This window comes from Malurus melanocephalus, unplaced genomic scaffold, assembly GCF_030028575.1.
Source record: "Malurus melanocephalus ecotype Western Australia unplaced genomic scaffold, MMel_1.1 scaffold_52, whole genome shotgun sequence".
Classification (NCBI taxonomy): domain Eukaryota; kingdom Metazoa; phylum Chordata; class Aves; order Passeriformes; family Maluridae; genus Malurus; species Malurus melanocephalus.
The window spans coordinates 1783557-1810529 of record NW_026623284.1 but is presented as its reverse complement, the minus strand read 5'-3'; the positions used below and the strand labels follow the sequence as shown (position 1 = coordinate 1810529).

General features: G+C 44.8%; 1 protein-coding gene across 2 annotated transcripts in view; it reads right to left on the bottom strand.

Moving 5' to 3' along the window:
- The window catches only part of ACVR2B (activin A receptor type 2B), a 96457-nt gene that overhangs the window by 17465 nt on the left and 52019 nt on the right, over positions 1-26973 (bottom strand). For both annotated transcript variants that reach the window (XM_057365409.1, XM_057365410.1), the window contains exon 2: positions 3139-3346. In XM_057365409.1, the coding sequence (XP_057221392.1) occupies positions 3139-3346 (208 nt within the window). The remainder of the gene's footprint in view (positions 1-3138; positions 3347-26973) is intronic.

The following is a 26973-nucleotide window of genomic DNA, read 5'->3' as shown; positions in this document are numbered from 1 at the left end:
GTTGAATTTTCAAGTACCATCACCTCCATAAAAAGCTTATTACTGCACAAAAGCCTTTAAGAAAATCAGGTTGCAGCTCTCGTTTTCTGCTTTTGCCTCTTATTCAGGTAGTGCTAGAGCCTTCCCAGCACTGAGATTTCCTTTTACATTGTGCAAGGCCTTAGGGGACTTCCATGGATCAGACCAACTCCACTTCCACACATCCTCCCTCTCCCCACAGATCAATGCCAAAATAGATGTGCAGTGACTTTTGCAGTATTCTAGCTGTCATTTCTTTCTGTTTCTTAAATGCTGCTATCCCTTCCTGCCACCTTTTGCTGTGCTACACTCTGCTTTTAGTTATTAGGCTTGCAGCACTGCTCTCTGCAGAGAACTCTATCAAACTATTTCCTGAAGCTCAGCTAAATTATATGCATAACTTCCTTCCCTCGACCACTTGGAGGAAGTAGCAAAACAATCATATGCGTTTGACATTATTACTCATTTCTGAACMCATGCCAAGCCTCCCTTTCCGTGGTATCACTGACATACTGCCACAAGAAGAATGGAGAGGGCTGTCTCTTCAATTCTAGCACTGGGTAGTTTTCAGTGCTTTATACCCTTTGAGGGAAAAAAAACTGGCTATAGCCAAACTGTCTCCTCCAAGGTCTCAGCTGGGAAGCACTTGGTTTGTTTTTCAGGCTCTCATTTTTTTAAACATCAAAGCAAAAAAAGCAGCCATTTGACTTATTCAAATGAACAAAGATGTTTCAACAAGTTAAACAATGTTTCCAGATGCTTTCTAGTGAAATCAGATAACAAGCCCTTTGGATTTAACAGCATCAGTGTTGGGGCCTTCAATAGAAAACACACCCTTTGCTAAATCTGTTGGTTAAGAAATCAAGCTAATGAGTGAAAACAGCCTGTTCCACATCTGCAATTCATTATCCYTGTGTCTGAGTGAAGCCATCCAGGTATGTATGACATGTTACACTTAGCAAATATCACAAATGAGACAGTGGGAGAGAATGACACATTTTTCTGTGGCACTGAGGGCACGTTTCGGGGCAGTTCACGTGCTCTGCAGGGGAATGTGAATACGACCTCTCTGCCAGGGTGGTGTAAATAAACGAGAGCACACAAGTCAATTTTTAAACACTACCTTTTTCCTATACCCTGAAATGTGCACATGCCACGTTCTTGTTTCCTCAGAATAAAGAACAGAGTAAGGAGCTGTCATCCTCAATGGCCCAACCCCTGCACTCTGAAATTTTTCCCACTTCTAGTGACAAAGGAGGCAGCACTCGGCACATCCCAGCACGAGCTGCCTGTGCTCCAAGAGCAGCAGCAGCAGCCAGAGAACAGGACCATCCCTGCATCCAGGGAGACAGAGCACAGGGGCATCTGCCAAGGCTGCTCCCAGAAACTCGGCATGCAAAGGTGCCAGAGATGCAAAGGGCATCAGCACAGCACCGCTGATCAAAAAAACCATCTTTTTAGCTGTTTTTGCCACTTTGGGATGCAAAATCTGCCAAGGGCACTCGAGGGAAGAGAAAAAATGAAAAGCACTGCATTTAAAGGGGTTTTATTCCCTTATACAATTAAAGCTAACCTTTATTTCAAATGTTGCTTTTGATACTCGTACTGCTTTTTAATTCTCAGAATGCCTTTTAGCTTTGCCCTGGAACTTGTGGCWTCGAAAAGTCAGGCTATGGGATACTGGATGCTCAATTCAGGGGCTAGCTCAATTCTAAGGCTGCAAAAGGCTGGTGAGGAGCCCTGGAAATTTTTTACCRTCGCAACAGAGCAACACATTATGACAAAGTTTAAGAACCACTACATCCCTGCAGAGACACTCAGTGACAATACAAGTGTCACTGGATRTGAGAGCAGGCACTGAAAAGAGAAATCTGTTTACAGTAAACACTTCTGCTTGGAAGTAGGAAACTACAGTGACCTTCTGTTCTCAGAAGAATCGGCATTAAGATGACTAATGGGCCAAGGAGGATTGATTTATTGGGAAAGAATAAAAATTTAACTATATATAGAGCTTGGCTACTCAACTGGCAAGGGAATAGGTGTGGTAGGAAAGTAATCCTGGAGCTAATAATAGAACAAAGATGTGGAACAACTCACAGCTGAGATAAGCCAAGACAACAGGCACAAAAGCAGGGGAAGCATATAGCACCAAAGGGAGAAAACTCTGCAGTCATGGGACAAATAGTCCCAGCTTAACCCCACAGCCTGGCACCTGATCTTCCTAAAACTTTCTGAATGAGAATYAATGAAGATGCACAACTGAGAATTGCACAAAGGTGAGATCAACCTACATCAGTGTTATATCAAGGGAAATCCTTGAACTTTATGTTGCTAATCCTTATTGAAAGGGTTAGGCTTGGCTTAGTTGTTTGGTCATTGGTTTGTTGTTTTTTTTTTTTGACAAAAACCCTGAGCCTAGAGCTACTGAACATTGTCCTTTTCAGCTGCAAAACTTCATAGGGCTGTTTTCTTTAGCTGCAATTCTTTCCCCCTCTGTAGAATTGCATCAAGGGAAGTGAGAAAAGACTAGTAAATTTTCCCAGCTATTTAATGAGGCTCGAGCCTTCACACTACAAAACCTCTCTCCTTTTCAGCTCTCTACAGGCAGTGACACACAAACTCACATTGCTTTTGCTGCCCCRCTCTTTCTCCTGGCCTGTCTTGGCTCAGCCAAAGAACAGGGAAACTTTTTGCAACATCACAAACACTGAAATATCTCAACCCCTAACCACCCACAGATATCTGTGCTTTTCTAGACAGCTCCAAATGATTCCAAGTTTTCACTTCTACCACCAAATGCTCCTCGAAGAGCATATTGCTCTTCATTTGATGGTACAGGACACGTTTCTCAATGAATGCCAGAATTATCAAAGCTTAGCTAGAGGAAAAAAAAAAGCAAAACAAAACACAACACAAAATCTCTAAAAGTGCCTTTTTCAGCTTCTATTTAGAAAGTCAAAACAGGTAAGTGACAATTCTGAGAGCTGCATTAGCAACAGAAGGGGATGGATTTTGCCAATTAACTTGGACTGCCTTCTTTTCCTCTATGCAAAAACCAGGAGCCTTTACACTCAGAGGAACAATTAAACCTGTATTTAGATAAACCAGTCAGGCCATTACCTGTCATAGCAGTTGAAGTCATCTAACCAGCAGCCTTTCTTCACCAGCTCGATGGAGCCCGAGTTGTTTCTCCAGGAGGCGTAGCAGTGGAGCCGCTTGTCCTTCTCGCCCTCGCAGCGCTCCACTCCACTCTGGTTGGTCTTCTCCAGCTCCCAGTTGGCATTGTAGTAGATGCACTCCCTTGTCTCAGCCTCCCCATGGCCTGGTCCTGAAAAAGAAGTCAAGCCCCAAGAACATTTAAGTAAAATCAGAAACAGATCCTGGGAAATGTTTGTCTCTGTTTTAGGTGACGCGTACATTTGATTCCCCAGGAGTTGAGCAGCTCAGCAGCRTGAGCTTCAGCAGAGTGGGGAGGTTATTCTTCCCATCTGGGGTGAGGTGGGGAATGGAGAGGTCAGGGTTTCCTGAGCTCACCCAGGAGCTCACAGTGAAGTCAAAAGCCCAGCTGAGACCTTTCCAGATCTCCTCTGGGCAAYGCTTCAACCTTAGGACCCCAAAAAAGGGGATGGACAAGGCAACATATACCCAGCAATGCCTGCCCACAGAAACCCTGCTGAGCAAAGACAACCTCCCAGGGTGCTGCTGGATGCTTGCTGGGATGTCATGCAGTGGAGTCACTCTCCCTCTCCACCACTACTCTGGAAACACCACCTAAAAATACAGTCTCTTCCGTGGGTAGGATGTAACTGAGAACAGGTAACACTCATCTTGCAGAGGAGGGCCACACCAGTGCCCTTTCCTCACTTGCATCCCAGTTCAGGCTTATTTGGGTAAATCTCCATATGAGAAATGCCACATTTTCAGCTGCATTTGGCACAGTCCATGGTTYCTCTCTGCCCAAGCAAGACCTTCAGCAACACTGGCCACCCCTCACGGATGCTTGGCCAACACAAACAAAGGAGTTTCCTTAGCCTGTGGGTCTTCCCTCCTTTATAACCTTGTCCTAAAGGATCATGGAGCTCCTACTGCCCCCAGGGAAACAATTCCCCCATAGGCACCATGTGGCAGAACTGAAAATACAATTGCAGACACATCCATTAAAACCAGGGTCAAGTAAGGAAACATCATATCTGCAGGTGACCTCTTTTGTCCTAAACCTTAGAAATCCTTTCTTCATGTGGAAATACTCTGCTTTGTGCCATTTTGACAATTAGTTTAAAAAAAAAAAAAAGGAAGAATGAAACAAATACACATCTTGTAAGAAGAGAAAGACAAAAGGTAGTGCCGTGAAGCTGATGATTCTGTAAATCCTGAAATGCCCTGCAGCCATCTCTCTTTGGGATTACCCAACCTAAGGCAAGGTCAGGCCTGGCCATTATTTTGATGGATTGCAATCATGGAAAASGTAGGTATCTCAATAAAATGTGTTGACAACAGGGAAGAAAACACAAATAGGTCCCGCAGGATGGCGAAACAAAAGTGCTGTGCTCCCAGAATAGCCAGACCTCTTGAAGCCTAGAACTAAGTTTCTAGCTAGAAAACCACAGTTTTGTAGGGGTGATGTGTCCAATCTGCTCCCAATCCCAACACCCGGACTCAGCAATGGGTGATTTTCAGGGTACAGAGCAAACACATCACTGTAAGATCTCTCTGCAGGCTGAAGAGGTGTTCAATCCTTCAATAACTCTTTTTAGGAAGGCTGCTTGATCTGCATCATGGGAGAGGCTGCAAGGGAGTAGGGCTATGAGAATGTCATAAAACTGACTTCTGAAACTGGAAATTGTATTCAAAGCACACACCAACGAGAGCTCAATTTCAATAACACCTGCAGGTTTTATCAGTGCCTGCAAAGCCCCATCAGAGTTTTCCTCTGACAAGTTGCTTACAATAATGAAAACAACCTACCAATATCCCTCAACACAGAACAATGTCAATATTGACACTCCTTGTTAAAGCCTGGATATTTGTTCTCTTGATACTTACACYGTGCTTTTTAAGGGCAGATTAAGCATTTTTGCTAAATACTAGTTAAATCAGCAGGAAAGCAAAAGAGTTTTCTCTTGTGTGTGGGGGGTGGAGGATGATATCTCTTTGTTTATAAAGGAAAGAATAAATATCTTAACTTCACAGAATCATTAAATGGTTTGGGTTAGAAGGAACCTTTAAAGGTCATCTAGTTCAATGTGCAATGAGCAGGGACTTCTTCAACTAGTCCAGGTTGCTCAAAGCCCCATCCAACCTGACCTTGAGCACTTCTAGAGATGGGGCAGCCACCGCCTCYCTGGACAACTTGTGCAGGTGTTTCACCACCCTCATTGCTAAATGTCACACAGCTTCCTGCTGGTATCTGACACCAAATCCTCACTTACCTCCTTCTGCCCCTGGAAATACACTTTGTAATACCATTTTCATCATCCCAAACTGAATATCGCTTTTGATCAAGATGGAAATTTCCTCTCCTTCCCCAACTCCATCTCCCAGAAAGCTGCAAAGTTTAAYGAGCCATTTCACTGGAAAGCAGCCCCAAAATCTAGCCCCTAGCTCAGCCACCATTCATCTGCAATCTCAAGCAATACTGCGTAGCCTCTGCTTTCTCCACCTGCAATGACAGCCAATACAGTGCACAGAGCTGCAGTGAGATTTGATATTTCCACTGTGCTCTGGAAAGGGAATGTTGAAAACTGTATCAACTCTGGGACCAGCAAACCGAGGCTGCTAAATCCTGTTTTGAGATCAGACTCCCTTCCCCCAAGACAGTTGTCTTTCCTGGAACAAGTTGCAGCTGAAGACTAAGAGCTGCTTGCAAACACGCAAACCCAACTCTGCAAACAGCAACCGCGCCAGGAAAAAGGCCTTTCCCAGTTTCCCCCCCTGCTGTCAAAGTTTAGATGATTTGAATAAAAGCATGCACAAAGTTTTGGATGACTAAATACATGTATGCTTTCTTTATAACAGCTCCTAAGGATGCTTGCATTAAGAAGACACTTTAAAAACCTGCGTGTTTGTTACCTGCTCTCAGATCTCTTTAAAAGCCATTTGCTAGGATCCTCACCCTGCTGGGAGCTCACGACTGCAAGAAACCCTTCTGTTTGTACCCAAGATGGTCTCAGCAGGAAGGGGCACGGCTCCAGGTCTGGGTATTAATTTACCTGCTGCTTTAGCTCATCAAGAAACACTCACACCTTGCTCTGTAATGGATCACGCAGAGACCAAAGTTTGCAGCTAACTGCCTGCTCCACGCTCRCTGCGGTAAAACCCTCACCCAGCAGAGGGAGGGGAGCCCAAACAGAGGCTTGTCCCTTTRAGGGAGAAAGGTGGTGACCAAGAGAAGGAAATTTGAGTTTTGCATTCCCATTAAGTAGTTTTTCTTGCCTCCTCTTCCCCTYTTGGGTSATGKATACCCCCAAAGTCTGTAAGAGACACTGAGCCAGATGTCAGATAATGGTTTTAAACTAAAAGAGAGTCAGTTTAGCTTTAATATAAGGAAGGAATCTTTTTCACAACGAGGTGATAAAACTCTGAAACAGGTTGTCCAGAGAGGTGGTAGATGCCTCATCTCTGGAAATATTCATGGTCAGGTTGGACAGAGCTCTGAGCAACTTGATGTAGCTGAAGATGTCCCTGCTCGCTGCAGGGGAGTTGGAGTAGATGCCTTTAAAGGTCCCTGCCAGCCCAAACTGTTCTGTGATTCTGCCAAGTGACAAAGGCATGGATAACTATGTCCTGCTTCTCATTTCAAGTTGCAAGAAGAAGAAGAATCAGAGAATTGCCCCAAAATACGCACAGGAAGAGCTCATCTCCTTTCACCAGACACAGCTGATGCATTAGCACAAGGACATAACTGCGCTTCCCTGTGCCCCCAGCAGCACAATCTGACTCAGGAGACRTGTTGTACCAAACTTAAGCATCTGGCAGAAGGGACACAGTGAATTTTGGCCATTCCTGAAACAAAATCTTTTCAGTGCAGTCATAAAGCACAGCCTGAGAGACTAAAGAGGCTGTGTCCCCACAGTTCTGCTCTCCCCTCCTCACAATGACCTTCTCATCTCCCTCATAGCAGCCTCAGCACACAGGAAAGCTCCTGAGCTCCTTCATTTGGTGGCACTGCCTGGTAACACCTGCTCATGCGAGATGGAAAATAAACATCCCAGAGAACAGCTTAGCTTTTGGCAGGAAATCAATGGGACTTGGGTGCAAYGAGATAGAAAACCTTTGCTCAGCAAGCGTTTTTAAGATTGGTTTCATTCATTGGGCCCCCATTCCTCTCCTGCCTAAGCCTATTCCACCAGCCACGATGCAAAATTTGGGGGAAAAGTTGCAAAGCAGCAGCATGAACAGTGGGGCAGGAGCGTGGCATCCCCAGCAGTGCAGCCCACTGACAGCCCCAGCTGTGTCCAGGGAAAAAAGCCTCATGTCGGCAGCCAGGCCAAAGCAATCAGCATTTTAATACCACAAATAGTCATTGAAGGAATGAAGCCTGAAGTCCTGCTTGAAATCAAAGCCTAAGGAAGAATCAGGCTTTGCAGGAGCAGATGGGTTTCTGGCATCCCACTGCATCCACCCAGCGCTTCTGGGATGACGCAGCGTGGCTTTTCCTYGAACAAAAGCTGCACAGAAATACCTTTACACAAAATACCAAGCCCAAATAACTCCCATACATCACGATGGCARAGGGAGGCTACCCACCATCAGCCATTTTTGCGGTGGAAACCAACTTTTTGACYTCAGTCATGAGGAATTGTCATTACACTGATTCCCCTGGGTCAATTTTCTGCTCCAAATGACTGAASCATGATTAGGTTTTTGCCAAGCAAGGGCCCCAGCACCCATCTGAGGCTCCTAACGATGGGAAGAGCAGTTGAAGCACCATGTGACATGGGAAGACCTCTTGCCTCTACTCGGGAGTTGCAAGGCACAGAGGGAGCTCATTAAAAAAAGATCCTCGTGAACTGAAGGACTTCAGCCTGCTGAGACATGGGACCTCGCTGCTGATCTGAGACTAAAGCCTGCTCTCCTAATTTGGAGTCTCTGACAGATCACTGAGCCTGTATCATTATCCAACAGCTTCTAAATTATAGCCAAGATCCAGTGCAGCAACTCCAGGTCTAGGTGTTAGCAGTTGCAGGGCTCCTCACTCATAATTAGATACATAGGGAATATCTTCCCCAAGGCTGGAGGCTGCTGTAAATCTCAGCTCTTTATCTCTGCCTGTCCCCTTTTGAAAACCTAAAATGAAAGTATATATGAAAAGATGGGATGTGTCAAAATAGTCTGCATAAACACTGAGTGATTTACCAGACAGTCTGTTTGCCTGACTGTCAAAACCACCGGGCTTTATATATGAAACTGTGTATGCAACTGAAGTTATTTGCAAACACTTCGTTATGTCCCTATATAGCTATTTGTGCATGTAATTTTATAATATAAAACGGCGGAGATTGTGCGCTGAATYGGGGTAATTGCCCTCTAATTTGGAGGGTAATTGCATGCAGCAATTAAGCAACTGCGGATGCATTCTTGCACGTGTGGTTATGGAAGTCGGGCCCTTTGTTTGAGGTTTCGGTTTGCTTTCAAGAGCTCCCCCTCAAACCGTGGCAGGGACGAGCAGAGCTGGGAAATCAGGGGCTGCTGGTGTTGAGATGAGCCACCCCTTTGCAGGGGATGCTAAACCAGCTGTATCCAAACCCACAGCTGCATTTTGGCACATCCTTCAATGGGGGACCGCAATCTAAGAACAYGTGGAGCACTCTGGAGGAACTGGTGGGGAGGGAAAGGCAGGGAAAAGGGCTGCTCCTCCCAGCCCTCCCTCTCCCAGGCACCTGCCCAGAAATCACGTGCAGGACTGCAAATTAAAGAATTTCAAATCGTTGTTGCTCAAAATTCAAAATCAAGCCAGATGAGAGCTTGAGCTTGCAACTGGGAATGTTTGGAAAATGTTGCTCTGGAGAGACCACCCAGTTGCATCCCTACAAAACGAATGTACAATTTTTTAGTGTTGCTCCAGCACTTATTCCCCAAGCGGGGTGATTTCATTCCTGCTGCACTTAAATAATGGGGGCTAAATACATTTTTAGGCAAAGCATCAAACTCGTGATGACATCTGTGGTTAAGCACGTAACTGTACACGAGGATTTGAAGACTTGTTGCTTTTATCCCCTGTTCTTTCAAAAGAGCCTTAAAACCACAGAGCCGAAATGAGCTCCTGTGACTCTGCACACCCACTTTCTCAAGACAAAAYCTCACCCCACCTTTGGGGGCCTCAATGGCCAGAGAAGCCCCTCCCAACCAGCTGGATGCAGGGATGGGCACTGCCCTGGCTAATTAGAGGCATCAACTGCTACAAAATATTTTGGTACTTAAGGCAGATCAGGTAAACCTGGGCTCAGGCAGCGCTGAGAAACGCAGGGAGAAGATATTACTTGGAATTTTGTTTTCTGTCAATAGATTTGGCTTATCCCACAGCAAAGAAGCTCCAAGTTTCCGAGTCAATCAATGGCTGTTAATCTATTATCTCAGCATATATTGCCATGGTAACCTGCAATGATGCCATTGACAACCACTCTCAAAAGGACAGGAGGCTTTAAGTCATTTTCTTTTAAAATTAAAAAAGGAACTTTAATATTAAGAAATACATCCTCCCTGCTCACCAGGGATGACAACTCAGGGCTTCTATATTCACACCATGACTCACACTTCACAGCTTCCACGGACATCTGTGTAGCAATCCCCCCCACCCCATATATCTCTTTTTTAACTTAGGTTTAAGTCAGTGAAAGATAACAAGGAAATTACTCAAAAGAATTAGATCTTTATTAGCATTTTCCCCCAAACTGACAGCAAAACCTGTTTTGTAAAWTATAAGGAGCGTGTTTTAAGAGTTATTACTACCAGCTCAGGGAAAAGAAGCAGTAAATGTTTAATTTTCCTGAATAATTTCCCTGGTATTTTAAGTCAAACATGGAGAAGGACAGGCAGCATCCCAGCCCCTCATGAGTCCACAAAACCAGGCAGAATCCTGCAGAGCCAAGTGAGACGACGGCGATACTCAGCGGAGTGAAACATTGAGTGTACACACACACACACACACACACAGAGCTGATGGGATTAATCTCTCTGCCCAAAGGAGAGGATCACTCAGGAAAAGGTTTAGTAAATCATTCCTCTGGCCAGGCAGAGTGATCCAAGGAGGTTTGGCCAGGTCACCGGCGGGCCTGGTGTGTGGCAGGACAGAAACGTTGCCAGCAGTTAATCAATTTTTGGAAGCAGGGCATTTTTGACTTGAACTCAGATGGTCATTTCTGTATTTTATTTAAAGAAGAGATCATTTTAGTTATCCATTAGAAAAATCCTATTTTGTATCATTTCAGTTAAGGACAAAGCCAAAAATGTAATTACATTTCTCCCTTCACATCACTAACTGTATCTGTCTCCCCCCAAAAGGTTTTAGTTCTTTAATAAAACCATCAGGGAGATCAATCAAAAGCATTTAATGCCGTGGTGCTTCTGCAGTTCATGTTTAAATGCACTTTGGGTCACAAACGAGGCAATTTGGACAGCAGAGCTCAAACTGGATTAGTAATAACACACAGAAAAGGCCTAATTTCTTTGGGGTTTTTTTGGTCATCTGAAATGATGCTTCCCCAWCCCCCTGGCTCACTAGGAGACACCTCCAGGCTTTCTTTTCACCAAGAAAATGCCTTACCCACAGAGGAATTCCATAAAGGAGAAGTTGTGTTTTCTCCCCCAGACCACGAGCTTTCAAACAGGCATATAGTTGTTAAGATTTTTTTTTTCTTGAATTCGAGGAGTGCATTTATAAAAGCATTAAGCAGACCATTTATTTGGCTCGTGAGAGCAGTGACTACTCTTTGGCATGAAAAATGGCCCCTTGTGGGCTGAGCTCTTTGCACACAAACCACCAAGAAGGTTGTCTCAGCCGCCAAACTTCGCAGCCTCTCTGACGGAAAATATTAGGGTTTAATTGCAAGATTAAGGTATTTCCAACTACACTCCTGAAAATCAAATGGAGGGCAGATTTTGACCAGATGCCACAAATCACTGAGTAAAATATGCAGCCAGTTCTGAAATGACATTTAGAACACAATCATTTGTTCTCTCCCATTCTCCTCGGGAGCCAGCGTGRGGCCTCCAAAGAGCATGGGAGGAGGAAGTGAAATCACGTACGTTCGTAAATATTTTCCCCACACACAGCGAAGTTTTCAAAAGCTTTCAAAGCAAGCAAGCCTGGAAAATTAATTTCTTTCCAGGCAAAGGGTTGAGGGTGCAGGAACATCTCCTTGCGGAGTGCAGAGGTTCAAGGAACAGCAATAATCATGTGGTGATGCCTTTCCCAGCTCTTCCACGTGTGCCTGCTCYATCCCACTGTCCTCATCATCCCGTGACACTGCCACCAGCAGAAATGCTTTCCAAAACTCTGGATTTTAAAGCTCTTCTCCAAGGAGAGAGTGATGTGTGTCCAACACAGCACAGCACACCTAGCAAGCCGCAGAGACCTTTGGTACCCGAACAGCAGCACCTCAATTCATAATCTGYACAGGGTCCTCTGAGATTTATCAGCAGGGACATTTCAAATATGCTTTAAAATGTGCTGAGTCTACTAAGACTGGGCCCCAAGTGATTTTCTATTGATTCTGCTTGACATTTCCAAATACCACAATTCCAAATTTAATTCACTGGTAATTGGAAAAACTGTAATGCATGTAAATGGACAAGAAGATGTGGGAAGTCCAAAAGGTCAAGCATCAGGAAAACGTGTCCCCAAGAATTAAATGATGCTTGTTTGTGTTCCTGTCACCCTCTTCTACTTGAATAATCAAAGCTTGGAGTTGAGCAGTTTTCTCAGCAGGATGGAGGAAGAAAGGCAATAAAAAAAACACAACCACTCTAAACCATGGAACCGGTTCAAAAATCACTGTTTCAAACTCCATCATTGACCAGAATTCAAACACACCATAGAGATGACTCACTTAATCAGCAGACTACATGAGCAAGTGGGAAACTCAGGGAAGAATTAATTTGAAAATGCTCCCAGTAGAAGATTCTACCTAGAAATCAGGTTTCTAAGATTACCTTTTTGTCAAATCACARCTTCTCCTTGCAAGGCATTGAAGGGGAGGCAGTGACAAAGAGAGAGAGAATTACAGATGTCTAAGTTCAAGTCTCAGCTCCAGCATGATGATGGATGGTTGTGAACTCAGGTCTCTCCTTTATTCACCTGARAAAACCAAACTTTTGCTTCAGAGAAACCAAGTGCTTCAGTGACAAGAAATGGTGCAGGACCATGCAGGGGGTGCTTGTCCAGTTCTGCATAGAGCCTTAAGCTGCAGCAAAGCTGGAGAGTTCACTGAGTTGATGGTGAATTAAGCTCTTTTAGGCAAAGACCATTCATGTACTATAAAAAATGCACTATGACAAAAACCCCTTATTCTCCAGTCTGACCTGCATTCCCCAGCACGTGAACAGCCACCGACAGTGACACCTGGGTGCGTTTCAGCTCAAAGGGTAAGGACATGGAAGTGCAGTGCACAAAAAAGCACGAGCACAATTTATAGCCAGTGTTACCCTGATGAAGGACAAGCATCCATTACCACATTCCAGGAAGAGATTCCTCCCTCCAGCCCACAGCAATACATGTGAAAATACTTCATAACTCCTTGGTGCAAGGGACATCTTTTGCTTTACACTCTAGACCTTGAGGTCGTTCAAGGCTTGCAGAAGGAACCACTGAWTTTTAAAAAGCCCTTTCCCTGTGTACACTGGTATTTCAAGAGTTAACAAGCCAGCAGAACCTAGCCTGAAAGAGAAGGGAGGCAGGAAAAAAGCAACTCTCTAGCCCTTACAATCACAAACTAGCCTTAAGCCCTCCAAAAGGAAGTAAAGACATTCCTAAAATTCTTCCAGGATGAGAAGCAAGTTGCCAGCCGAACCAGAAGTCCATTCTCCAGTCTTTATGCTCTTAATGTCAAATCCCACATGAACAATTTTAAGAGCCTCTTTTACAATGGAATTTTCTCTCAAGTGGCTGCAGCACATCTAGGACTTGTCTCATGTTTACAGAAATGTACCTTTCTCCTTTGGGTCTATTGAAAAAGCTGCTGTCAAATGACCTGAGGAAGGAATCTAACACAACCCAATACCATCATGCAATTTCCAGTGATTGTTTCTGTTACAATAATGAAAGGCACGGAAGAAACGGCTGGATAACTGCAGTGATTCTCCAAAGACAAGTYACAAAAGAGATGCTGAAGAGATTTTATATAAAGGGGCATGGGGGGAAATAAAGTCACCTATTAGCTTTCATTTTGATTACGTGCATTCACCAGCATCCACATCACACTTTGAAATAAAAATTGTTTTGAGCAGATTGTCCCAGAAAGTTGAAATCCTGCCTGTTTTCACAGGTAGGAAGCAATAAAATAATTGTGTGCTCTGGGACAGGTCTCTTCCTTCCCGGTTTTCTCACACCACAGGAAGACTAAAACACTTCGGACCCCAGCGCGCACATGGAATGAAAGAGAAACTTACCCTCCATCCATGTCCAAGCTTTCTGGGTGTCATGAGCTCAACAGCTCCACCCCAGAAACTGGGTACATTCCCTTCCAGTTCGACTTTCTATTTAGATGCCCGTTCCCATGGTGACCAGGCTCCAATATTACGTAAAAGAGCASAAAGTAATATTCTGAGATTTAGCACAGTACTCCCAATTTCCTAACCTTGGGCAGGTGGGAATCTCCACTGGCACCACCTCTGATGCTGCTCCCACGTATTTAGCTGMTGATGCAAGAGAATAAGGAGATGGAGGTCCCCTGGTCTGGGCACTCTCAGGGACACCACAAGTATTTAGAGGGATTTATCACTGAAATTACAAGAATCCAGGAAAAGAGAAGGCTTCAGGGAGATCTGACTGCAGCCTGCCAATGTACAAAGGAGGTTTACAAGAAAGATGGAAGAAGACTTCTTAACAAGGCCTGTAGTGATAAGGCAAGGAGAAATGGTTTTAAACTGAAAGAGGATAAGCTTAGATTATAAAGAAATTCTTTCCTGTGTGGGTGGTGAGGTGCTGAAACAAGTTACCCAGAGAAGATGTGGATGCYCCATCCCTGGAGGAGTTCAAGGCCAGTTTGGATTGGGTGTGGAACAACCAGTTCAGTGGAAGGTGTCCCCGCCCATGGCAAGGAGTTTGGAAAGAAAGCATCTTTGAAGGTCCCTTCTGAKCCAAATCTTTCAAATACCCCCTCAKAAGCTGTAATATGATCATTTGTGGCTGCAGTCAAACCCTTTCCTCTCTCAAGAGCTTCATCAGTAAGATGCAATGATCACTTGTTTTGGTCCAAGTGCTAGATATAAAAGATGAGAGAGGTGGCTGCAGGAATGTACACACAGGACTGSCAGCTGTAGAGAGATGAGCAAACTGCAACCCTGAACACTTCTYACTGCCTCCCCCTGCCCAGATTTACTTGGGGACAGAGACATGCAAATTACTCCCACCTCTCTAATAAAAACTTACTTCATGTGACATTATTGTACACTTCTGCTAATCAGCAGGAACAGAAATGGAAGACATGCCACCAGTAAATTCCATTTTTCTCTAAAGGAAATTAAAAGCTCCAAGGCAATGTGAAAAGCTCCACAGTGACAGCAGCCAGTTGAGCAATAAAACCACTAATCTCCCCACCAGGTTTGAAACATGGATCTCAGTGCTCTTCAGCCAATTTCCCTGAACTTTGGTAAGGTGTTGCAGCCRTCTGAGGAGAGCAAACAAAGCTTTYGGTAACTTTTTGGAGGGYGCAGGACCATCTGCTCCCACACCAACAAGCAGGTGAACACACCTGTCCCAGGCAAGGCAGCAGCACAGATGGGAACCCCTCTGTCTTTGTATCTTTTTAGGAACAAAGATGGGAACCCCTCTGTCTTTGTATCTTTTTAGGAACAAAGATAAGGCCATAGGAAAGTGGCAGCCCGTGCTGCTTGCACGTGTTTTCATGTCACAGTTCAAGCATTTCAATATAATTACTTTAGTGCAGGATTCACTGTCTTTAACACAASCAGCCCAGGAAAACATAACCTGCTGTTCTGGCTACATCCTGGGAGCTCTGGTGAGCACTAAGGGATGCACTCTGCTTCATGTTGTGTTAAATCTGGAGAATAAAACTGCTGATCAACCTCCTCCATCTCCACAATTGTCTCTGTTTTGGAAGAGTGAGACAACAGCTGAAGAGTAAAACAAGTGGTAAACAGCAAGAGATGAAGAGAGAACCAATCACAGCTGGTGGGAGCCAGGCTCCAAACGCACCTGGAGAAGGCAGTTCCTCACCCAAAGGGCAGAGACGTGGGAAGCTCCTTCTCAGAAGATTCCCCATAATGTTTGCAGAAGAACTGTGTGCCTTTGCTTATCCTGCTGTTCCTCCCCAGACATCTTTCAGCAAAAGAAGGGCTCAGRCCACCAGGCTGGGTGGGCTTTTGCTCTGGCCTAGTCTGACCACTGTGCAGTTCCTGTACTAATGTCTTCAACTTAAAACACCAAAACACCATTTAAAAATAATTCAAATGTTGCAAGACCCATGCAGCTCCTGGCCAACCGAATGCAGTATGTTATTGACTGTAACTTTGTCCTTGATTTTCATGTCCACCCATCCAGACAGTCTGCATTTCTTCTCATGTTGGGATTTGAGGAACCCACTCACTCTGAACAACTGCCCCAAGCCTAGAAGTGCCATTTGGAGCAAGCAGCTGCTGAGAGAAGAACACAAAGCCTCCTCCCTGACAGAGTCCATCCCTGCTTCCCTTGCAGCCATTTCCCAATAGGCAGAGATTTTGCACAGGCTTTTCATCTATTCGCTGGTATTTTCCATCTTAACAAGTTTTTAATGTTTTATGTAGCAAGGATGCCCCTGCCATTTAAAGAGGGAAGCATGCAGTAGTAATTATTCATTAACAACACATCATAAGTGACCTTTACACTGAAGCAGAGGAAGCCACGTGCTTGCCTGGCTGTATTCTGAAAGGGCCAAGAGTTTCAAAGGGAGCAAATATTTTCATGCAGGATAGGCAGCCTAAGCTATCTTGAAAAGCTGCCTCGTTCTTGGGAAAACAAAAAAATGTTTAAAATGTCTCAAATTAGGCATCCACAAGTCACTAAACAATTTTGAAACATCTAAGTGGAAGTCACCATGGTGCTTGGTCCAAGCTGGCATCTGACAACCCCCATTCATCTCAGAATAGTGAGAAATGAACATTGTGTCTTCCGTGCCATACGAGGTCCCATTTCTAGATGGGACAACTAATGGGGAATAGCTATCTCACCATGAAATGTGAAGGATGTTGCTATTTCTACTGAAAAGTGATTCTACAGATTGAATCAAAATCCAAGGCAGACCTACAAGCCTTGCAGCAAGAGCTGTAGCCCTTTGTTTGCAGCAGCTTTTTTAGCAGGATATACAGGTTAGTTCTGCTCATACAAGCCACACGTCCCTAATGAAGAAAAAACATAAATCCTGTTTTTTCAGAAGGAAATAATGTAGCTGTTTAATTCCTGGAAGAGGATGAGTCCAATCTTTGGGCTGCTGTTTCAGGCATACATGGATGAATGTAGGAAGCAGAGCACCATACAGCAAGCTAGAAGCAGAGCCAACACACACACACAGAATCCAGGCACCAGAATCATTTGCAAAGCAAAACTAACGTGCATCACTTTATGCATGATTACATTTTCAAAAGCAAAAAGTGTTAGGAAATATTTTTGAAGACAGTCAGTAATGTTTTGCAAGAATCGCTGACTCAAGCCCTTGATCTGGCCRTTTAGCTGATGACTGGAAAACAGCCCTGGCTGTGTTTATTCTTTAGACAAAGTCCAGCTAAAAATGCATCCAGGCTTAAATAATCTGTGTAACAATGACCTCAAAACCCCAAATACAACACTGCATTGCACGCAGGTTTCCCAACAGGATAAAGCATTGTCAGGGCTCACACCCAGCTATCCGCTTTCGATGCACACTCTCCCAACACAGCGTTTTCATCTTCGGACTACTCTTGGAAGTAATGCACTATTTCATTTCCATTTGCATTTCAATATGGCCCCAAGGGCTTAACATACATCTGGTCCTCACTGTGTTAAGATTCTTCCCAAACACCATATTGCCTAAAGATGGTGAGACAAAGGATGTGCTGCATTTGAGCAACCTCACGCGCCGGCTCTGGGCCAGAACGGTGAGCAGAGCATCCTGCATCCTACCCCATTTCACTCTGCAGGTCTCCATGCCAGCACTGCTTGACAAACAGCAGCAAATGTCACCATCCCAGTTATCACAGGTGGGGAGAGCCGGAGGAGGAGGCACAGCTCCAAGCTCAAGGTTATACATCGAGCTGGGAACGAGCCACCAGGAATATTTGACTCATCCATGCCAGCGGATCCCAAACTTTCCATGTTACCTAAACAGCAAAATCTTAACAGGAGGAGACTCTGTAAYGGGTCTGCTGAGCACAGCTTGGGAACTACAGATCTCACACACAGGCTGGGAGCTTTTCATCCATCACCTTGCTGTGAGTGCTTCCCYCTCTTCCCCCACGCAGCACAACCCAGCAGCAGTTTTGCTCCCATCATGCATGTCACCTTCAGTGGGAGAGGACCTTATATATTTTTAAGACATTCATACATTTATACAGCATTATTATTTAGGATCTGTGAGCTCTTCCACTGAGCAAAATCCTGCTCTTTTTTCCAGGCYGAGGAGTATTTTTATTCACGCTTTTGGTGTCTCCCGCCCCAACGCTGGCCCTAACTCCCCTGGCACACCCACCATCCTGAGCACAGGCAGAGATGACAAATGAGACCGAGTGCTTTGGACCAGCCGTGTTGCTGATTAACCCTCTCTTGTCCTCAGAGAGCTCGGGTTGGTCGCATCGATGTTGCCTGTGCCATCCAGGGGACTGGCACTGGGGAGATGGTCCTTCCTGTAAAGAACAGGGTCGGCACCTGGCCACTGCTGAGCAGAGAAATGCACACAGGAGGATCCTCAGAACCCTTTTAGAATCATCCTGAATCAGGGCGCTGCCTCCCAGCCGAGCCAGCAGCACAAGCCTTGCCAAGATGCTGAAGCTTTCAGGAGCTCCCTGTTCACATCGGTGTTTACTCCTACCCATCCACCCGCACCTCCCAGCCCCTTCCCAGCCCCCAGCACCGACTGCTGAGCATCCTTTGGGCACAGGTGTCCTCAGCAAGGGCTCATGACATGGAGAGTAACACACTTACCTCTCTGTCTATAAAATAAATATATCATTTTGGAGGCAAGGACACATATCCAAGAGCACAGGATGCAGCACAGTGACTCATGCAACCAGCAAAGTAAAAACTTGGCTGCATCCGTGCCAGCACAGGGCATTCAGCATCTCTTCCTATAATTAGTCCTTCAAACGCTAGAGGGGAAAGGAACAAATTCAAAGAGGTTTCACTTCCCAATTATTCACATATTTCCAAATCAAATGGTTGTCTGTCAGAGAGCAACATGCCATTGCCCTAGGATATCAAAATGCAAACTGAAAAGTCTCTCCAGGAACAGGATTTGCTTTCATTACATTTATATCACCTAATTCATTTTAAGATTATATATAATTAGTCTCTCCCTCCCTTCCCCACCCCAATCCAATATACTCTCCCAAGCAATTTCAGAACATGCCACACATGCCAATGGCACTTCTAAGGCAGCAGTCTCTTGCCTTTCAAAGAATACATGGAATTTTAATTTCTTTTTTCAACATTTTCTTTCTTTGAATTGCCAGATCTTTCAGGWGTGCATTAGTACCAATCTGCTTCCACAATATTTTTATTTTAATTTTTTTCTTTTTGAAGTAAACACCTCTGAGGAACTTTTTATCTTTATTCTTCATTTGCCTTCTGACTGGCTGAGATTTCCTTCTGCCATCCTTAATGTTTCACAGCCATTTTCCATCAGACTCTGTGTGCTGCCTTCATTTGAATRTCTCCATTTTCATTTTCAATCCTCCTGATTCCAGCAGGTAAACCTGCTGTAAGGTTTAATTGAGAGAAAGCCAAAGTGCCTGGATCACTTCYCCATCAACACATCATTACAGCATTGCTCCCAGCAAGGATGCAATTTTCTTGAATCATGGAATGATTTGGGCTGGAAGGGATCTTAAAAATGTTCTCATTCCAACCCCCTGCTGTGGGCAGGGACACCTTCCACTTGACCAGGTCGCTCAGACCCCAGTCCAGCCTGACCTTGAACACTTCCAGGGATGGGAACTAGAAAAAAGTGAGCCCCCTCACCCTGTAAAAGAACCATAGCAAATGCATGAGGAGAATCCTAAGATAAGAAAGTGTATTCTGACCAGCTGTGAGCATAAAAKAATCATTTCATTATTGTTAATCTTTTAATAGGGAAGGAGGAGGATCTTTCCCCGAGAGGGAGAGATGGTCTTTACTGCTGCTTCCTGCTCTGCTCCATCCCTCTGCTGAGATTTTCCTGAATTTAGGGGGAAAATCTCAYCAATCATCAACCACTTTAGTGCAGATGATGTTGGGGCTGGATGAAAAGCATTCCATTTTTACCAGAGGTGAAACAAAACATTAACAAACACAAGGGATCTGCCTGGTGTGTCGCYGCCATCATCCCAAACCACTCCTTGGGTTCAACTCAGATGAAATCGAGTGTTCCCCTATGGCAAGAAGACAATACAAGGGTGTGATGAATCTCAACAGTCCAGGATCCCACAGCATTTTACTGCTTTGCACATTCAGCTGCACTCTGTACTTTTCCTCTTCACTCTTCTGAAGCAATGGGATTTTTTTTTTTGTTTTAAGCAACCAAACAGTTTTGAGGAAATCAGTTTGGAGGGCTTCTTCCACTTTGCAAAAACCACTTTAAACAAACCCCCCAAAAAACAAAGGTATATTTCACCCGATTTCCACATGTGTCCTCGACCCTGGGTGACTAGAGCTTGGATCAGCTGTTTAGCACCAAGGTTTTGAGCACCTCTAAATGACCAAGACAAAAACACCAGAGCTCTTAACTTGATTAACTCACAGCCCTAAAGGTAACACCAGGGTGAAGATGGGCTCATTTTGTCACAGAATAAAGGTGAAGGCAACTTCAAWGGAAGAGGAACTGGTCTGTGCTGAAATAGGGACCAGCACTGGTGTGCAGGGTTGTCTGGATGTCTAAATACCCAAAKCCAAAAAAGCATCACAACCCTYCATGAAAGAAGAAGAAAAAAAATAAAAGGGAAAAAAAGAGAAAAACACCATTATTTAACTCTATCAAGGAGAACATGTGGCATCTTGCAYAGGTTCCAAACAGAGGACCCAGGAGTCTAAAATCCCTCCATCCTGCCCAGCAACAACAGCACTGGGTGCGAGGACACCAGGGCCAACCAACCCTCGGGATCACCGGCACGGTGCCAGCGGCAAAGGAGAGGATGAGGARCCAGCCTGGCATGGAAACCCTGCTGCTGAGAGGGCAGCCTGAATGCACCTCAACCCCTGAGAGCTGTGAACTTCTCTCCCTACTCCAAGAACCTGCCCAAAGGGGTCAGGGAGGAGCGTTTCTGGTTTGGCATGTCCAGACCCACCCAGGCAGAGCACCCAGAGAGGAGGGGATGATGGACGGGTGAGGCAGCCCAGCTCAGGCACATTAAATACACCCACCAGAGATTTATGTGGGTTTTTTAGCCTAATGAGTTCCCAGAACCACTTTGAAAAATTCCTCATCTCCTCACACGACCCTCAGAGTAAATGAGTCCTGCAGGGCTGCCTGTGACAGAGTTGGCTAACTCAGAGCAGGCCTTGTGCCAGCACCCCAGAAAACGCTGCTTTGCAAGGAATTTTTATTAATCTTCCTGCTTTTAAAACACTGATCAGGATCAGGAGCACCAGCTCTCATTTCTGTTTTTCCAAGTGTTTTTACTTCTCACTCTTCAACACTGAAACCACTTGTTCCCCTAGYGGCAACTCCCCAGTAAGTCCCAGCAGCTTATTTCCAGATTTACTCGAGTTTTTTACAGCTGCACACCTTCAAGGGAAGCAAAAAGTGCTGTTTATTATCCCTCCCTCCTGGCTGATCCTCAGGTATGACTGACATATCAGCTGCAAGGGATTTTCCACATCATGGGCTCCCTCTTACAGCTGCAGCAGCCTGCAATGGGTTTGTGTCTCGTGCACACATGGAGCTGTTCCAGCAGAGCTCCCGTTCCTCCTCAACACCCACAGGCGAGGGTGTTTATCCTGGAATAATACTGTTTTGTTTCAATTTAGCCTCGTGGATATATTGCAGTGAAATAAAACAGATTAAAAATTAATCTCCACTCCAGATTAGGAATATCTCGATGGATGCAGCCAYTTGGGAGCAGCTATTTCACGTTAAATTCATAGATCGCGTTTTAATTTCAGCAGCACATCTAAGCACATCTGCAGCAGCTGCTTCCTAAAAAGCTGCAGTGCTGAAGTGCAGGGAAGGAACTGAATTCCTGCAAATAGTTTCTCCATTCAGGAACTAGTAACACTTTAAACCAGGTAGGCAAACACGGGCTGTGCTGAGCCAGAGCATTACAACAGCRGTCCAAAGAGCTCTGCCCAGCGCGGCACCCAAGGAGCTGCTGGCAGCAGCACGAGGCRGGTTTGTGCCACTGGAGAAAAGCCTCACGTGGATGTGGTTCCACTGGGGATTTCACTGGCAAACCACCTTCCTCTAGACTCAAAACCACTCAAAAACTCAAAGAGAACAGCACTTAGGACAGGGACACCTTCCCCACTGCATTTGTTGTTTCAGCACCAAGACTCACTGGTTGCAGCCAAATTCCCATATTCCTGCCCTGTCCCCTTCTGGAGGGTGTCCTCTTGCTCGCCAAATAGCAGGGTTTGCAAATCAGAAAGCCACTGCCTTGATTTTATTCATATGAAWAATCTCACATGCAGCTCTGGGGGTGTCCCCTCTGTGTCCCCCTGTGCCAAAGCTGCKCTGTGTGGGGGTCTTCTCTTCCAGCAGTGATCACCATAAAGGCCAAACGTGCTGAGAGCTGCTGCAGAAYAGGAATTAAAAGTCTTCAGGAATGCTGACTATCCTATCTGCTCTCAACAAAATCTTTCTTGCAAACAGCTGCAGACAGAAAGATCAAAGCGCATGTGGAAGTCCCCACAGACCTGAGCAACTCCAGGAGGGGTTTCCAAGTGCCTCAGCAGATATTTCCCTTGGATTCTGGAAGCAGGGCTGAGTCAACATCATGTGCTTTTGGGAAATCCCTCCTTGAAAACCATCTGCCTAAGGGATGGCAAGACCAGAGCTCATTGCAGCAGTGTAAGAAAGCCAGAAACTCTTTCTCGTGCTTTTTAGCACACAGGGAAGCCCAACTTATCTCTAAGATGTTTTCTGGGGCACATTAGGAATCCCAAACTCAGGGCATCCTCAGTAAGACATTTAGGAATGTTGTTTTCTTTTTTTCCAAGGAATCATCTCCATCAGCCAAATGTGCATTCCAGGTATTTTCTTCAGTGCTATATTCATCTCACTGTCCGAGGATGGAAGATTTCTTTATTATCRCAGGATGAAAGATTTCTATCTCCTGATTCTAATTTCCATCTTCCACTTAAGAGGTGAAGGACACAGGTCCTCCCCACTTCCTCCTGGAAGCACACTGACTTCTTGTGCTGGRCTAGCAGGAGAGCTCAAGCAGATGGTTTTCAACTCAAACACCAGCATGCATATTAAGTTTCTGGGTCCCATTCCTCCTGCAGAATTTTTCTGTTGGTAGCAACAGCCCCTGCCACATCACGGGTATCCCTGCAGGATTTGGGATTGATTTACCCAGTATCATTTTGCTCCTCAGCCAACTGTGCTGTTTCCAGCTCTACTGACTGCTAAGCAATCTTAAAAGCTTAAGTAGTCTCTTATCTTGGAATGGATTTTAAGCATCCAGCAGCAAAAAGACAGGTTGTGGGTATCAGAAGATCAAGTTCCTCTGTCCATGCTGTGTAGAAGTTTAAATTAGTGCATCACATTTCTCTTCAAAAGCCTTAACACTTACAAAATCTCAAGCCTGTACACATTAAGCTTCTGCTGGGTAATTGCTTTTGTCATCCCAGCACTTCCCTGAATGGTCAGCCTATGGCTGAGTATCACACAGCAAGTTCCAAGCACACAGATACATCACAAATCCTACTGAAGATAACATCTCTTCAACCCTGTTTGACCAGGGCAATGGAGTAAATTTGACTCGTTACAGTTTATTCCTGTTTTTAAACTGTGCTGGTTGGAAAGAAAGTGAGAAATAGACATCCCACCCTCCAAAAATGAAATATTTTGAAAGTAAAGAAGAGCTGTTAGAAACAAGCTTCACTTAATCACACAGCATTCCTCACAGCTGGCCTTGCAAAATGTCATGGTTAATCCAGCCTCATTGCAAGTGGATATTTTTTGATAATGCATCAGGTGCAAAGCAGTAATTTCCTCRTGACGAGGCTGAACTAGGAGGGGCTGCAGCAAAGGCAGCTCCAGCAGAGCAGAGCAGGGTTTCCTTCCAGTATATCACTSTCTAGGGAAGAGGGACACGTGTCACAGATTTCTCACATTGGCATTTCATGGGGTRAAGATCATTCCCTGTCCCTTACAAGGGGACCAGCAGACCATGATCTGCTCCTTTGCAGCGAGAGGGACTTCCCACAGCTGTGTCGTGTGGCACAGACCCCAGCCCAGCTCTGCCCTCACCCCTGGGCAAAACACATCCCACACTGCTGTGTGAACAAGGTAAGATAAGGGGACAGAAATGGAGATGAATAGGTGAGCAATTACATGTAATTTATGTATTACATGTATTTTTCCTCAACCAAAACAAATCAACTCCTTTGTCAGTGGTGGGTAAAGATAAGTGTGTACTTTACATCCCCCAGAACAATTGCTCTGTTTCAAGAGGATGAGACATTCAGAAGGTGAAAGAGATATGGTCCTCATGAAAGAGATACTGTCCTTGAAGCAGTGATTGCAGTGGTGTGTGCCCACAAGAGAACACCTCCCTTAAAAGCAGGAACCCAGSTGTAATAAACTGTGCTATTACAATATTTCCATGATGGGGACAGAGCTCAACCAAGGGTGACACCCTGTAACTAATACAAGGCAGAGATTTTTGTATCAATTTAAGTAGTCAGAATCAAGCCTCTGTTTGAAGGACTTCCCCACAAAAGCAAAATATCTGCCTGGTTTCTCGATGACTTTAATTACTGCAGCATCTCTGTTCCGAAGCCAGACTGCTCACTCTCTACCCTAGAAAAAAACCAGCTTTTTTTTTTTTTTTTGTTATCATTAAAACATCCATGCCCATAAGCGTTCATTCTCCATTTCATTCATAGAGTAGTTAAATTGAGAGTCACTGGCCAAACAAAATTAGCAGTCTATTGTTCAAAGCATGGCTAATCTTCCTGTATAGTATGAAATACAGGCAGATCATTCACATGCACTTTTTTAAAATGCAGACTCCTTCACCTTCCACTTTTTTTCCCCTCCCTCTKGAATTAAATCCCTGTGGCAGGTACCATTACAAACAACATGTCACATTCAGCAATCAATGGCACATACACCCCTGCAAGGGGTYACAAGTGCAGGATGTATTTCCCACAACAGAAATCACAGAACAGAGATATTTCCCACCAATTTTTTTTCACTCCACTGATATTTTTCACCTTTTTTAATGTTTGTTTTTTTTTTTTAATGGGATGGTGCCAATGTAAAGCAGCAACTCTTTTTCAGAAGATGCTCATTCTGTGTTTACGAAAGAACACAGACTAAGCCACAGCAACCATGRGAAGAATTAATGCAATGGCAGCTCCTATATATCCATCCATACGAGGGCCAAAATGAGCCCAAATAGAAGCTGCACATCTGCTCCTACCATCCTCAGTGTATTCTTCAAACAATGGGAAGAAAAGCCTGGAGAAGCACTGACCCTCGCTTCATTCAAAGAGTGCCCCTGCTCAATTCATGAAAGTTTGCCTTTCCTTTTCAAGTGAAAAGGCCAGAAGAATACTTGGGAAACCAAAAGATTGCTTGGGAAAAAAAAAATCATTTTAACTGCAGGAGGCTTCAAACCATCAAACCCCAYAAACTTTTATTAAAAGATTTACAGCAAAACTGGTGTGCTGGAAATTTGATTCTTTTTTTGGGGGGGGTTTTAAAATGGGGAATTTCCCAAATTTTTAATCAATCCTTCCACAGAGAGATTTACAACGCTAATGTGCTGAAGCATAAACTGATACAGTGACAAACCCCCTTTCTCCTTAAATGTGCTAATAAGGTTGATCCTTTCTCCAAAGCTTTGTTCTTGGGAGGTTTCTGCAATGAGTTCACTTCTTTCACCAGCACAGAGCCCTGCTCATGTGGAAATCATCGGGCTGAATACATTCGCTGCTTCATCTGGCCCTCAGCATCAGATCTCAATTGGGATTTGGGGTGATGGGCAAATGGCTGGACAGCAATGCCAAAAAAAAAAAAAATGGAAAAGAGAAAGAGAGAGAGAAGAAAGAAAAATAAAGGGGAGGGTTGCTTTTACAATGCAAAGTGAAGCATCATTTAAAATGATCTGTCTGGGAGTGGGAACAGCCAACACAGGGCAGGTCAGTCCTGGAGTGCAGCTTCCCAGCACCTTTGTGTTAATGAGCAGCAGCATCCACCTGCAGAGTCAACCCAGCTGGCCTGGAAACCCCATCCCACACCACCCATTTATCAAGGAAGAATGACCCCATGCCATGAGTTTAAGAACAGAAACACTAAACTGAAATTAGCTGCAGGGGTAAAAGGCCCTAAAGCAGAAGGATAAGCCAAATGTAAGAAATCCCACCCCACTGAGACACACATAGGAGCAGTTTGAGAGCGGTGAACTGATCAAAGGCATGCACAGCCTGAGGAAGACAGTCAATTCTCAGGGTCAATACTCATTTTGCCCATTTACAGAGCAAACTGGGCGCCTTGCTCGAGGAGGAAGCTTTGGTGTCACAGACCGATTCCTGCAAAAAGTTAGGCTGAGACCCTTCTCYTCGCCCTCCACCTCAGTGCAGCAGCAGATTGTCACATTGAGGAGCAGCCCCCAAGGTGCTCCATCCTGCAGCTACTGAAACTCAGCTCTTCCCAGCAAACTCCAGGTGCTCTGCTTTTGCAGGTGACTGCAAACAAAGCCAACAGCCTCCTCCAGCTCACGCTGCAAATAGCTGCCAAGGAGCCCTACTCCATGTCCATCAGCAGATGCAAAAAAAGGTCAGCAGGGACTTTGGCTCTTCTAACTCCCCTTGACAGCATCACTTTGAAGATAGATGAAGTTTAAAAACAAACAAAATCCCTGCGACTCACAGCTGCTCTCCCATATCGGGGCTGTGGCCAAGCAAGGATTCCTCCTGCAATATTTTTAGCCAAACACGTGCTACATTTATTTCTTGAAGACGAGAAATATCCTCAGGGCTGTGGCAATGAACTCATGTGAGAAGACATTTAACTCTTTCCCATTAAAGGGTCCATGAGACAAATGTGAGGATAAATGTCCTGGTGACATTTTACAGGAAGACAGATTTACTTTAATACCCTACAGATTTCAAAATCTTTTCCTCCACTCCTGTACCAAGAGGCATCTCCAAACTCCTTTTACTCATGTGAGTGCCCAATGGCCTGTTCATACCTGTGTCCCAGGGAGGAACATATTTATTAAATGATATTTTCCACGGATTTCACGAGTGGGATCATTGCCATATCAGAATGGCCAATACCTAAAATTTATCATATGCATGGACCTGTGATTTCTCTAAGCCTGAAGTGCCTGAAAACTTTTCCAGTGTTGAAAATTAAGCTGCCCAGAGATGTAGAATGGAGGCTCTGCACCACCCAGCCCACT